The sequence below is a fragment of the Aphelocoma coerulescens genome, chromosome 2 (assembly GCF_041296385.1).
Source record: "Aphelocoma coerulescens isolate FSJ_1873_10779 chromosome 2, UR_Acoe_1.0, whole genome shotgun sequence".
NCBI lineage: Eukaryota > Metazoa > Chordata > Aves > Passeriformes > Corvidae > Aphelocoma > Aphelocoma coerulescens.
In genome coordinates this window covers 33,076,523-33,089,925 of record NC_091015.1, presented here as the reverse complement: position 1 = coordinate 33,089,925, position 13,403 = coordinate 33,076,523, and the positions used below count along the sequence as shown (strand labels likewise).

The following is a 13,403-nucleotide window of genomic DNA, read 5'->3' as shown; positions in this document are numbered from 1 at the left end:
TCTCCAGTGCATGGCACACTTTAATAATTGCTCAGATGGCAGGCAGGTAGATCTAATTCTTTGATGTGTTGTTTTTTCTTACGCTTTAAAAACACTTGAACTGAAAGGTTTAACTAACAGTGTATGATTTTCTGTAAAGCATAAAACCAAAACAAATCTGTATGCAGTGAAACCACTGGAGCCCATTATCCTTCAGCAGCTTTCTTGTGGACTCTTTTTCAGGAACTGTAGTGATAGGGCAAGTAATAATGGGTATAAATTGAAAGAGGGAGAATTTAGCTTAGATATAAGGAAGAAATATTTTACTGTGAGGGTGGTTAGGCACTGGAACATGTTGCTCAGGAATATTGTGGATACCCCGACTCCAGCCATGTTCAAAGCCAGGTTGGACAAGGTCTTGAGCAATCTGGTCTAGTGGGAGGTGTCCTTGCCAGGGGCAGTCAGGACTAGATGGACTTTAAGGTCCATGCATACCCTTTAAAATTCAATTGTTCTATGATTCTATTTTATGAACTTGCCCTTCTCTCACAGAGCTCTCTGTCTCCACAGATCTGTTTTCATGGTACATGCAAAGCAATTTGGAAATGGAATCCAAATCCCAGTTGGTTTTCAACACACTAAATCCAGATCATACCAGATAAGGAGTTTAAAACTGCTATTTTTTTAGAAGTCATGCTGTCCTAAATTTTAGAGCTTCAGGTTGTAGAAAGCTGTGAGTTTAACAAAAAGAAAACTATTAAACTTTGTAATCATGCTAAGAAACAGATGAAGGAGTCAGTAGAAATCAAAGCAAGTAGTCTTCATATTGTGTCTGGGCAGTGCATTGTCCATATGGGTGGCAAAGAGGTGAAGGAGTTGTCCAGGCAAAGCCCACAGAAAAGAGCTACTGAGTTGTTGCATATGAAATTTCCACGGTGTTTATGTAGAGTTAACATAGAGAATGGATTTTTAGCCTAATCTGCAGCAGAGAGTAAGTAGAAAGTAAGAACATTGCTGTAGACCTAGAAAGAAGGTGTGAGACAAACTCAATTAATCCAAAGGTCAGACCACCAGCTTGTCTTGCACAGGGAAGGAATTCTTAACCTTAACTCTAAATCCCTCCAGAAAATTGGAGACTACTAACTAAAGCAATAGTTTCAAAAGTTACAGGAACTTTATGGAATAAAGTATTTGAAACTGTACTCCAAAATCACATATGGAACTGAAAAAGTTCAAAGAACCTCTTGTATCTGTCTGTATCTATTGTACCTATTGTTCAAAGAACCTCTTGTATCTATATGCTAATTAAAGTAGATGAGAGAAATGAAGCAAAACTGTAATTCTGCTTTTTGTCTACTGTGAGGCAGGTGCTCTTCATGGGTGTGGTTTGCTATCTTTGCTATTCCTGAGAAGAATAAGCAGAGGTCCTTTGGATCTCATTGCAGAATCTGGGGAACAAATAATTTTGGCAAAATGGGCCGCTTCTGTAGGAATTGAAATTTTAGATGACTGTGGTAAAGCAAATGTGGTATAGAGGCAGGTACAGACAGCCATAATAGCAATGGATGTTCTTTCAAACTGAGGAATTAGAGTGGTCTTATTCCCTGTTAAATGCTGAAAGATGAAAATAAATGAGAAGGTAGCTCATTATTAACTAGAAACAGTAATGGAAAGCATTTTTCCCAAATTAAGTCAGGCTGTGTTTGAGTGACTCCTCTTGTCACACATTCTAGGCACTGTTGTAGAGAATATACTGGGATATATTGGGATCCGTGACTTACACCTCGAGGTGTTAAATACCTTAACCAAAAAGTAGTGGTAAATCCCTTTGAATAAAATTTCCCAGAAAAAACTTAATGCCATTATGGAGGAAGGATTTAATGAAGAAAAAATCCTGCCCTTTATACCACTACACAGAGAAGATAATTTCAGATTCATAGAACCTGACAACTAAAAGACTAAATTTAATTATTGTCTTTTTTTCTGCCCTGAGTGAGCCTGCAGTTTGCTGCCAAGAGCTTTCCTGTTTGGATGAGTGTTCTTCTCATATGTTATGCATATTTAGGGTGAGTTCTGATGCTGATGTTTTGAAGAAATAGCCTTTAGGATATTCTTGGTACAGAAGATCTTGACAATAACAACCCTGAGATTAGCTCAGTTGGCTAGAGCATAGATCTAATAACACCATGGTTGTGGGTTTGATACCTCTGTGGGCCATTTCCTTAAGAGTTGGACTAGATGAGCTTTGTAAATCCCTTCCAACGCAGAGTATTTTGTGGTTCTGTGAATGACATTGAATTCAGGAACAAAAGCCCTAGAAAAACAGGGGCTGGTAATTAGTGTGTGAGTCAGTAGGTGGTGCACAACGCCTATGGGAATTCTGGAGAACTGCTCTGCTGTTTCACTGTCTTCCGAACTGGCAATTGGGAAAAGTTTCATTTCACCTCAAGGTCCAATTTCTGTAGCTTGAACACAGTAAGATATTGATAATAGTTATTGGAATTTATTATATATATATATATATTTCAAATGCTTGTGTTCAAAATAATATTCAAATGTTGTATTTGTTTGTTTTGATAGTTATATTTGCCTTAATGAGAACCATCATTTCCTGAGTAGCTGGAGTGTATACATAAGCATGGAATCATGTATAGGAAATTTTGCTCATGTAATATTCAACCACATGTTTTCCAGGAAAGGATAAATTTATTCCAGCCTTAGAATATAGACATGCAGGAATTTCTTTGGTTTTGCACTGAAGATTGCATTCATTAAGCATCTGAGATTCATGGGAGAGTCCTACAGAAAATTAGTGGATTTCTAAGGAGCTCAGAATGAGGCATGAGTAAAGCTAAATGAATTAGGGATTACTTCTGTTTGCATGTATAATAGCTTTAGTTAAGCTTGCTGGTATCTCATTGGAATTGGGTACACGATTTTAATACTGTAAAACACTGTATCAAATGGATGGTAGGAAGGCAGATTCTGGGAGATCCTGTCTGAAACCACTACAAGAAAACTATTCAAAAGTCACGTCAAAAGCTGCAACTTAAACATGAGTGGTGGAAGTGTAGATATTATCTGGTAATGTTGTTTTATCACTCACCTGTATTAAAGGGCATTTGTCTGTAGCACAGTATTCATGTTTTAGACTGACAAACTCAGATCCTGAAGACAATTGGCAGTGGCTCGTGTTTCTCCCCACAGGGCTGCGCGGTTCCAACTGCCCCTTCTAGAATCGCGCTGCATGATTGGAGTTTCTTTTTGCTCCATGTTGGTCACATGGATGGTGCTCTCCTTGCCTTTAGTTTTTACTTACTATGGCCATATTAGTGCAAAAGCACATACTACAGAGAGCCCAATGTGCTGCCAGCTGAGCCTGCTGCAACAGGAGACAGTGTGCATGCATACAATAAGGCATATTTGAACTGGAGACATCAGAAGTCCATTTAGATACAATTTGAAGCACTTACTGACAGGAGCCTTTTAATCTCTTTGGCTCCTGGGGGGATGGCATAAGAGAAGCTGATAGAGAGAACGTATTTATAAATCACCCAAGTGAGGGTCATCAGTCACACAGATTCCAGGGAGGAAAATGGTCTGAATGCTGCAGTACTTTGGTTTATACAATTGTATCACAAGCGAGCCCTACACGTCAGTTGTCTCTCTACCCAGCTTTACAGAGCTTCTCCAGCAATTCTGTTCCAGTGTGGTACAGTCAGGGCTTGCTGCAAACTTTGCCTTTCACTTAGTTACTCCAGCTGTCTTCCTTTTCTTCCAAGATTCTTTAAAAAACTTTAATCTCTTGTTTTAGCTAATTTATGCTAATGCTCTAGATGTGTTGCTGCTGATAATGAAATTCTCCAAAGATAATAGTTACAGGGAGGCAGACCACTCCCAGAAACAATTAAGATCACTTTACCAGAAGTTTATTCAACATCTTGTATTCCTAAAGCTAGACAATATGAAGGCTCCCTGCCCTGTCTGCCATTTATCTCTCTTATTTTCAGCTATGATCTTTGAAAGACAGTTTCTTCAATATTGTACATAACATAAGCAAAATACTTGATCATGCAGTAAGTTCTGATGAGCTCAAAACCTGCAAAGCAGAAGGAGTATCTTTTCGGTGCTAATGAGCCTGGAATTTGTGAGGTATACACTATGTATTTTTTCAGGCTTAATTTCCAAATGAGGCTGCTTTTCAGGCAAAAATCTGAAAACACATAATTTGGATGTTAGCAGTGAGCTGATAGAAAGAAAGTATTCTCTGCCTGGGAGGACATGCCATGGAATAGATCACAGAGAGCAAAGGAGAAATCAGAAGATGACAAAAAGAGACAGTGTTTGTTATGTGTAGTTTCCTTTCTAAACTCAAGTGTCCCTCCTTTAACTGTGGTTTGGGGTTTTTTTTCTCCCCAGGTAACAAAGGTTCACCTCCCTATCCTAGCATTAACCTTTGCATACCTTCTAGTGGATTGCATATCCTGAGGGATGAAATTTTAACTTTTCAGTCCTTGTACGAAGTTCCTGTCTTGTAGTTAATCTATACAAGGAAATAAAGTCTTTCCCATTTTCAAATATCGAATTACTGTTTTTACAACAACAAATTTATTTTGAAATTGTGAAACAATGCTTAAAATACTAATATTTTAAGAATCATCATGTTCCAATGAGTAAATGCAGGTATTTTAAAAACAGACCTACAGTATGTTTTACTCAGTGAAGAAAAAATGGGGTATGTTTCATCATGGAAATTCTCATTTTACTAGTTCAGCACACAGCTGCAGACACACAGCAGCTGCACTTAAGATCATGTTTTAATATTTGCCCTATTTTCCTTAATCAATTAATTGCAAGCAAGAACAAAAAAACTGTCTTTAGAAACAGATTTTAGTGCTTATTTCCCCTTGCACCATTTAGAGCTGCCTTCAGACTCTCAGCTGCTAATCTTTGGAGTGGTGCTTTCTTCAGGTTACAGGGACTTGATTCTGGATATTTTCATCATGTCTCCCTTTGGGGGTTCCAGCTGACAGAACACATCTCACCTCTGGCCTTACCTGCTTTTGCTGTTGTCTTTGTGGTCCTCTGGGGTTCTCCCAAGCACCTTCCCAATAACAAAAACATGGCTGTTGGAATTGTAGTTCATTTACAGTTTTCAGCAGTCTTCTAAAAGGTCTCAGAGAAGAAGTCTTTGCTTCTCATGGTGGTTTGTGTGACAGTAAATTATTAAAGTCAGTAACAAAGGTTCAGCATATGGTTCTGTGTCTCATACACAACTGAACAAAGTGTTAGGGCCTAACAAACACTGAGTTTCCTGACAAAACAACTAAATTTGAGATTCTTGGAATAGACTTCTGCACATCCTTTTTAAAGCACACAGGGACAGTTCTGCTGAGTACAGCACAGCATCAGCCAGCACAGCTCTATCAACAGCCAGGAGCTTTCTGTCCCTCCTTTAAGGGAAATGATGACCCTTCTTTCAGCCATTAATCCTATTTAGTATTTGGAAAAAAGGAAGGAATTATTTCTGCTCCTGAACTTCTCATACTAAGAGGCACAGAGATACTGAGTGAGTTTCTTGACAACTTTTCAAACGTTAGTGTTGAAATGAAAAGTAGACAATCACACCCTTAAGGCAGTTGTAGGCAGCTTTACGAGGCTTTAACAAAATGTTTTATAGCAATGTGCTAACAAAGTATTGTAAAATCTGAGTGTGAGTATCTCCAATGCATCTAAGCAAGTAACTTAACTCGTTAAATAGTTTCTTTTGGAACACTTGACATGCTTTATTTCATTTTTTTTTCACAATTTATTTAAACATCTCACATATACAAAATACATTTTCTTTCTTTTTTTGAGAAATGATGGGGGGTTTTTTTTACCCATAGTAGAAGATGGAAATGAAATTTGAAAGCAGGAACACCTGATTTTGGAGGAAGAAGACAAAGAGGAAGAAAAATTATCCACATGCTTAAGCTGTGGGTGAGACAGGACATCCTAAGTTTTAAGACAGACTTCAAAGAAACAGAGAAGCAATATTTTAAATGCTACTAGCACCATCAAAGTTCAAGTATTGGAAAGATACTCTGTAAGTATGCAATTAGCACCACTGTATTTTGAGTGGAACTGAAAGTACCTCAGATCATATGGAGAAGTTCCTACAAAAGATGTGGATCACTCTTGATTTAGTGTATGAGGTAGTTTAAACCTTTGGAAGTCATGGATTTAAACTTCCTCTGTGGAAGATATTCAAAGGCCACAAGTGGTGCAAACTTTCATGACTTTTTATTTTGTTTTTTTTTCTTTACAAAGGTTGACATTTCCCAAAACAAGGTGTTAAATCTTGAAAGACTTCCAAGTCCATGTGGGGCTGTATTAAATTTCATTGCACAATGCTCCAATCAATTCTTCTCCTTCTCTTTCGCCCAGAGTTTAAGCAAGTAGATGAACAGAAGAAATGGAAGGAGTCAGCTTTCATTATAAAAAGAAATGACAAGAGAATAATTTGGGAGAGGCTTTAAGTTAATTTTAGTTCATTCATTTAAAACAGACTGGGCCAATGTCCAAACCGAATTCTTGGTCAGCGCCGCCAATATCCAAAGGTGCAATGTCAAGGATGGGCAAGCGGGATGGCTTATTTGTTCTGTATTCAATGATTGTTTTGCCCCATTCGTTGTTCTTTCTCTGTAAGAGAAGATTCATTGCAATTGTTATTGCATTGTTCACAGTACTGAGAATTGTTTCACCTGAATGGATAATTTCTGGAAGAATTTCATATTAATTTTGCTTCTATTGTTTGCAAATCAGATACCCACATCCAACTATTCAGATCTCCAATACAGAGAAAATCTTTACTTGAATCTTCTGTAGTCCTATGTGTGATGCTGTATACAAGCTACTGTATTATTCACACTGATGTTAGATCCTAAGAGAACCCTGCCTGAGTGTTTCAGGACTTAAAGATCCTGCCCCTCCTATAGCCTATGAGCTGTTTTCTTATCAGTCTTCTGTTTACATAGAGTTTGGATCTGGACCCTCTGAAAACTTTTTTTTTGCCACATTGCACAGTACAAGGTAGGATTTGTTTGTAACCTCTTCCCTCCTACTTGTTAGTGACCTTGCATGGTTGGGTTTGTAGCCTATGTATTTTCACCAGGCAAAATTTTGCTGGTCTGACAGATAATCTAATTCTAAACTAAAGCACAACTCTGTCTCTAATCACGTCCTTAGGCCTGGGCAGTCATCGCAGCCATGGTTTCTGCATTACTTACAGAGCAGCCATCCTCAAGAACACTGAAAGTGAATCTGCTGTTGCCTTCAGCTCGTAGTTCAACATCGTTGGATCCCTGCAGTACAACAGCCTTTTTAAGGTTGCCAGTTTCTGCATCCATGTAGGCAATGCTGTTCTTGCAGTGGTAGGTGATGTTCTGAGAGGCATGGTTGGCCAGCAGACGCATGAAGGCTAGTTGGGTGGCCATATCCTTTGAGGTCACTCCTTCACTATTGTACTCAAACTGAAAAACAGAGAGGAACCCAGTCAGTTGTACTGCTAGGGAAAGGAGGATGTTTGTTATGGAAATGTGTGATAGCTGCTCTAGTGTCCTGGTTTCAGCTAGGGTAGAGTTAATTTCTCAGTTGCTGATACAGTGCTGTGTTTTGGATAGAGGAGAATGAGAATGGTGTTGCTAACACACTGATGTTCACTTATGTCTTGGTGTTTTGCTAAGTCGTGCTTATCCTAAGTCCTTTTTTTTTTGGTCTCATGCTCTGCCAGTGAGAAAGAAGTAGCAATAGAAACTGGGAGGGAGCATAGCTGGGACAGGTGACCTGGGCTGACCAAATGGATATTCCACACCATAAAACATCATGCCCAGTATATAAACTGGAGTGAAATAACCCTAAGGAGTGGCCTCTCTGGGTTCAGAAAAGCGGGCCTCTGCACCAGTCAGCAAGTGGCGAGCAATTACACTGTGCATCACTTGGTGTCTCACTTTTTATTATCATTATTATTTACCATTTTTACAATACTTTATTTTCAATTATTAAACTGTTCTTATCTCAACATACCATGATTCTCCTCCCCATTCCATTAGGGTAGATTGGGGGGAAGAGAGAGGGAACTGAGCAAGTGGTAACTCATTTCCATCTGCGTTTAACCCACAACAGCTAGGAACTTTTTAAAGAAAATGAATCAGAAGTCTTCAATCACTTTTCTATTGTCACTCCAGAACTAAAGAGCATGAAATAAAACTAGTAGGAGGTAGACTGACAACCAGACATGAGTGGATGTAGTTAAATTCTAGAGTTCTTGGTTAACACCAAGAAATGGTGTTAACAGTTTATGTGGGTTCTGAGACAAGATCAGATAAGTTCAAGGAAGACAATCTACAGTTTCCACAGCTACACACAAAAAATGCCTGTTTCAATAAAACTCTGGAAATTTTCTTTGAGTCTAATAGAGTGGTGTCTGTGCATAATACAAATCTTTACTTCACTCTTATATTCTTTTTACAGCATCTACTTTTAGCTATGGTAAGAAACAGGACCCTAAATTGTTCTGACCCCATGTAATCAAATCTTATCTTGGACATTTCATCACAATATCAACTCAATTTCAATTAAGAATGATGTAATTAAATCTCCTTAGCTGTACAAATGTAGTTTACTTGCAATTTGCTGGGACAGTGTCTAACATGCAAGTAGACATGGTTCTTGCTTTTCCTTTTGCCAACAATTCTGAATGTTATGGTGGCATGCACTCAGAATGTGTGATGTGTAATGTAAGTATCTTTCCAGGAATACTGTTGTATGTATTGTATGTAAAAAATATCAATTAAAAAGACTGATGTTTTTCTTACTCTTTTAGACATTTTCTGGACTGTCTTTATATGTTTTATATTCCAGTCCAGGCTTCCCTTAGCAATACCCATTATTCAGGCTGAATCGATCATTTGCAGATATCGAGAAAAGTTAGAAAAATAATGAGAAGTACTTTAAACAAATGGATCTAAACCAGAACCAGAGTTCTATGTCCATGAGGTAAAAGGTAGTTGGCTTTTTTGTATTTCTCCCCTAAGAATTTATCTGCTTGCTTGCTGAGAGTCAATGAATTGGGAACTCTTCAGACAGTGCTGTAGGAAACAATCACCCTGCCATACATCACTTACCTGGCTGCCACCATTGATAGTTTCACCAAACCATATGTGCTGCTTCTTGTCCTTGGGGTTCTTGTTGATATACCAGTTCTTAACAGGAATATTGTCAGGGTTGGCATAGATGCAAGTCTCACCAGTGGCAAAATCACAGTATGCTCTAATGGCATCTGCAGTGCAGCCTTGGTTGGGATCAATCCAGTAGAAGCCTGCCATTATGGGAAGAAATGGGAACAATGGTTCGTTCACTCAGCCTAAACTTTGCATTCAGTTCATATTCACTTATCTGATACAGGAACTCAGGCCATAAACATCATGACTAGGTACAATATTAAGGTGATAAGTGGGATACATACATATTTTGGATTGTTAATGTAGGAAAAACTGTATTTGAAAACAAGGGTTAAATATTTTTGTATTATTCTGGAAAGTTGTTGGAATAATGCGCAACATTATCTATAAAGAGCTTTTCAGAATGTACTTGCATCTATTTTCAGTGGAGGCAGAAAGAACTTCTTCATTGGTCATTTAATATTTTTGCCATGTGGCCAAAGATACCATTCACTGAAGAAATCTAATGACCTGGAAGTGCTCCCCGAGCCAGAAAGGGCAAACATCTGGCAGTAACATACCACTGCTCCATTCTGGGTGGCTAAGTCTGAGGTCACGACAGGTGCGAGCTGGGTTCTTTTTGGAGCCTTCTGGGGTCAGCAGGGTCTCAATTTGGTTGTTCAGTGTTTTCAGAGTGGCATCAACTTCATAATCCTTGGGTCTGAGAGAAGGCTGATCAGCCCGGTAATATTCTGCATCAAAGCCAACTTCATATCCACCACCGTTGGGACCAGGGGGGCCAGGGGGACCAGGAGGACCAGGAGGACCCTAAAGTTTTTCAAAAGCAGAAGACAAGAAGGATTCTGTCAGATATATGGTGCTTTTAATGAAATGATTCCACACATGGACATTCCTGCTTAACTCCTGGCACCCTCAGCTCTGATTGGAAACAGCACACATGGACTCGCCCTGTGGTGACTGCTATGGGTTGAAGCAGTGGAAGATGCACAGTGTAGGACTACCACATCTCCTTTGTGTATTTGCTCTCTGGTCACAAGGAGTGAACAAAACCTCTTAGTTTAGGTCTATTAAACATTTCCCTAATATTAAATATATTTTTAAAGAAAAAAACCACATACCTTATTAAAGTGCTAGGCTTCTGGAGTGACATAACTGCTAGGCTTATAGTGTAACATAAATGTGTTAAATCAACAACAAAAAAAAAGGTTATACTCACAGCAGGACCTTGGCTACCGTGAGAGCCACGCACACCAGCAGGGCCAATAGGTCCAGGGAGACCATTGCGACCATCTTTACCAGGAGGACCAGAAGGACCAGGTGGACCCTAAAAGGACATTTGAACAGTTTAATGGCAGTAAAAATGCTACAAATAGAGATTCATATGAATAGGAGCATACATATATATTGCACAAACAGAATGGGAGTTATCTGAATATATTCTGAAATTCACATACCCTTGGGCCAGCAGGGCCGGTGTTACCAGGAGGACCTTGATCACCATGTTGGCCCTATGGGGAAAGATACATAATCATCAAAAAAAGAGCAGTGGAACATGTTTGTGTTTGCTTCATTCAAGTGGGAACTATAGGCAACATGTATTTGGGCTCAGAGAATGGGAATCTAGGGCTAATGACATTTATTAGTGGAGTTGGGTATAAAATGCTTGTTTTGGGAAGAGCAGAGAGAGGGAGTAAAGATGTATTTAAACATCTTTAGACCTGTAAAATTCTTTATATTGTTTCTTCTGAGCTTCAGAGAAGGCTTTAAAATAAAAGTTGTAATTCCTAAAGTTGATACCCAAATACCCAAATTTAAAGGGAAGAAGATCCACGGCTTACTTTGGCTTTTCTGAGATAAAGGTTTTACAATTTGTGGCCAAAATAAGAAATAATACTGAAACAAAGGCAGAGGATTTTTTTAAATCTTTGCTAGCCAAATGCAATTGAGCTTCAAGGCAACTAATGGTACTCACAGTTCTAATGCCAATACCAGAATTTGCCATTTTGTACAAAAACACTGAATGTTAAAGAGACTATTTATGACTCTTGATTTGAAGGGTGCTGCACAGTGAAGTAAGTGGTATTAACATGCTCTATTGTGCATATGTAATTCCTTGCTAGGGTGACCTTATTTTGGTTTTTTTGCTCTTTATACTCAACCCCCTGAAAACCATTTACTTACAGCAAGACCAGGAAGACCCTGCAATCCATTGTGTCCCTTCAAGCCAGGCAGACCTCTAGGTCCCTTATCACCAGGTAGACCTTTCTCACCACGTGGACCTTGTGGGCCCTAGGAAGGGATATAGGTGTCAGAGGAATAAATTAGAAGGCTTCAAGAACATACTACTGTCAAGGCAAAAATTCAGTATTCTGTGTTAAGCCATATCCCAATGTATATAATGGACATCCCCTTAATACGCTCAGGAAGAGTGCCAATCCCAAAAGCTTCAGGACTGATCTCACAAAGGAGAATGCTAATGTTGAGATTCTAAGTCCCTAAATATTTTCAGGTCCTTAAGCATTATGTTTTGGGCCCCTTGATCACTTGATCAGTTCCATGAGTCCTTATCGATAAAGCATGCTTTCTCTTCTTGCATCAATGTGGTAATGTATTTAAAAATCAGACTTACAGCAAGACCTCTTGGACCAAAAGCACCAGCAGGACCAACAACACCAGCAGGACCCTGAAACAAGAATAGAAAATACATGTAACTGCTGTACATTGTTCTAATGAAGGTTCCGTGCTCAACATATCTCTGGAGAAAGTGAAGTAACTATCTACACATTGTAGAGGTGTGATGTATTTTGTATATATGTATATATGATAGACAAGTCTTAGTCCTCTTAGACCTTAATCCAAAAAGTTAAGGTATATAATTATCTCGTCAACTTACAGGTTCACCACGGTTTCCAGGCTTTCCAGAAGGACCAACTTGGCCATGAGGACCAGGAGCACCCAGAGCACCACTGGGACCAGGACTACCAGGAGCACCACGCTCACCCTGGGAACAAAGGAATGCAACAAGAGAGACATTGTGTTATTACTGACTTACACATACTGGAATATTTCTTCCATAACAATGAAATAAAAGAAAAAGAAACAAGTTACCTTGAAACCAGGAGCACCATCTCGGCCTGGAGGACCATCATTTCCAGGATTGCCCTATTAAAATACCATGAAAAAAATTACTAAATTCAATCACCTTTCATCTCACACAGAACTGTCTCAGTCTAATTGCTTACAGTGAGAAGATATTGAGATAGGATAGTATAAACCTTGAAGAGAAAAACCTCTTCCTTACACACACCGTTCTTAAATCCCTTAAATATACTAATGTTGTCAGAAAACTAAAATGGTCTTCAAATATTTTAGTTTTAAAAAGTTCAGTAAAGAAAAAAATTACTGGGCTTTGCAACACTTCTGTAAATGAAAAGGCTAAGGCAATTGTGGTTTTCATCTAGCTTGCAGTCTTTTAAAACTGAGACTTTCTTTTTAGGTGAAAAATGCCAGTGGAGGGAAAAGGACCTAAACAATAGCCACAACTAAATTATTTTGTTGTGGTACTTCACAAGATTAAATGGTTTCCTTTGTGAATGTTAATTTCACTTCAGCTCTTAGACTGTGTCCAAACAAAACCCTTTTCCTTCAGAAAATTCCAATGAAACAAACTTTGGGATTTTAAAATTAATATTCTCTGTTCTCTTTGCAAGATTTGTATTAACAATATATTAACAATGCTTCAGGTTATCAAATAATCTTCCCTGATAAGGCTTCAATTTTTATACCTTCCTGAAAGTTATCTTTTTTCCCTGCTCCATCTTTCTTGGCATTAACATAAAAAGTCAAAAGATTCTGAGAGTGATTTCAGGATGTATTTCAGACACAACTTGTGCTTTAAAAATTTGTCACCTAGTTGGGCATAGGAATCCACGTCTATAAAAATCCTGATAAAACTTTCTCTGAAGACATTGTACAAGTTTGCTAGCAGAACAGCTTCCAGTTCCATGCACTTTTTTTGAGTATTTGTCTTTGGCTCAGAATAAAAGAAAAGCAACATGAAGAGGATAAAAGACAGCTTACATCACGTCCAGCTTCACCAGGAGCACCATTTGGACCAGGAGAACCCACAGGACCAGAGGGACCACGGGCACCAGGAGGACCAGAAACACCCAGGGGACCAGGTTCACCCTAATACAGGAA

General features: G+C 38.7%; 1 protein-coding gene across 1 annotated transcript in view; it reads right to left on the bottom strand.

Moving 5' to 3' along the window:
• Positions 1-6,245: 6,245 nt before the first annotated feature.
• LOC138106409 (collagen alpha-2(I) chain) overlaps positions 6,246-13,403 on the bottom strand; it is a 39,075-nt gene continuing 31,917 nt past the window's right edge. The window contains exons 42-52 of the mRNA XM_069006967.1: positions 13,284-13,391; positions 12,312-12,365; positions 12,097-12,204; positions 11,833-11,886; positions 11,385-11,492; positions 10,658-10,711; positions 10,420-10,527; positions 9,764-10,010; positions 9,147-9,340; positions 7,251-7,493; positions 6,246-6,663 (exon numbers count right to left, since the gene is read on the bottom strand). Of these exons, the coding sequence (XP_068863068.1) occupies positions 6,517-6,663; positions 7,251-7,493; positions 9,147-9,340; positions 9,764-10,010; positions 10,420-10,527; positions 10,658-10,711; positions 11,385-11,492; positions 11,833-11,886; positions 12,097-12,204; positions 12,312-12,365; positions 13,284-13,391 (1,425 nt within the window). The 3' untranslated portion in view covers positions 6,246-6,516. The remainder of the gene's footprint in view (positions 6,664-7,250; positions 7,494-9,146; positions 9,341-9,763; positions 10,011-10,419; positions 10,528-10,657; positions 10,712-11,384; positions 11,493-11,832; positions 11,887-12,096; positions 12,205-12,311; positions 12,366-13,283; positions 13,392-13,403) is intronic.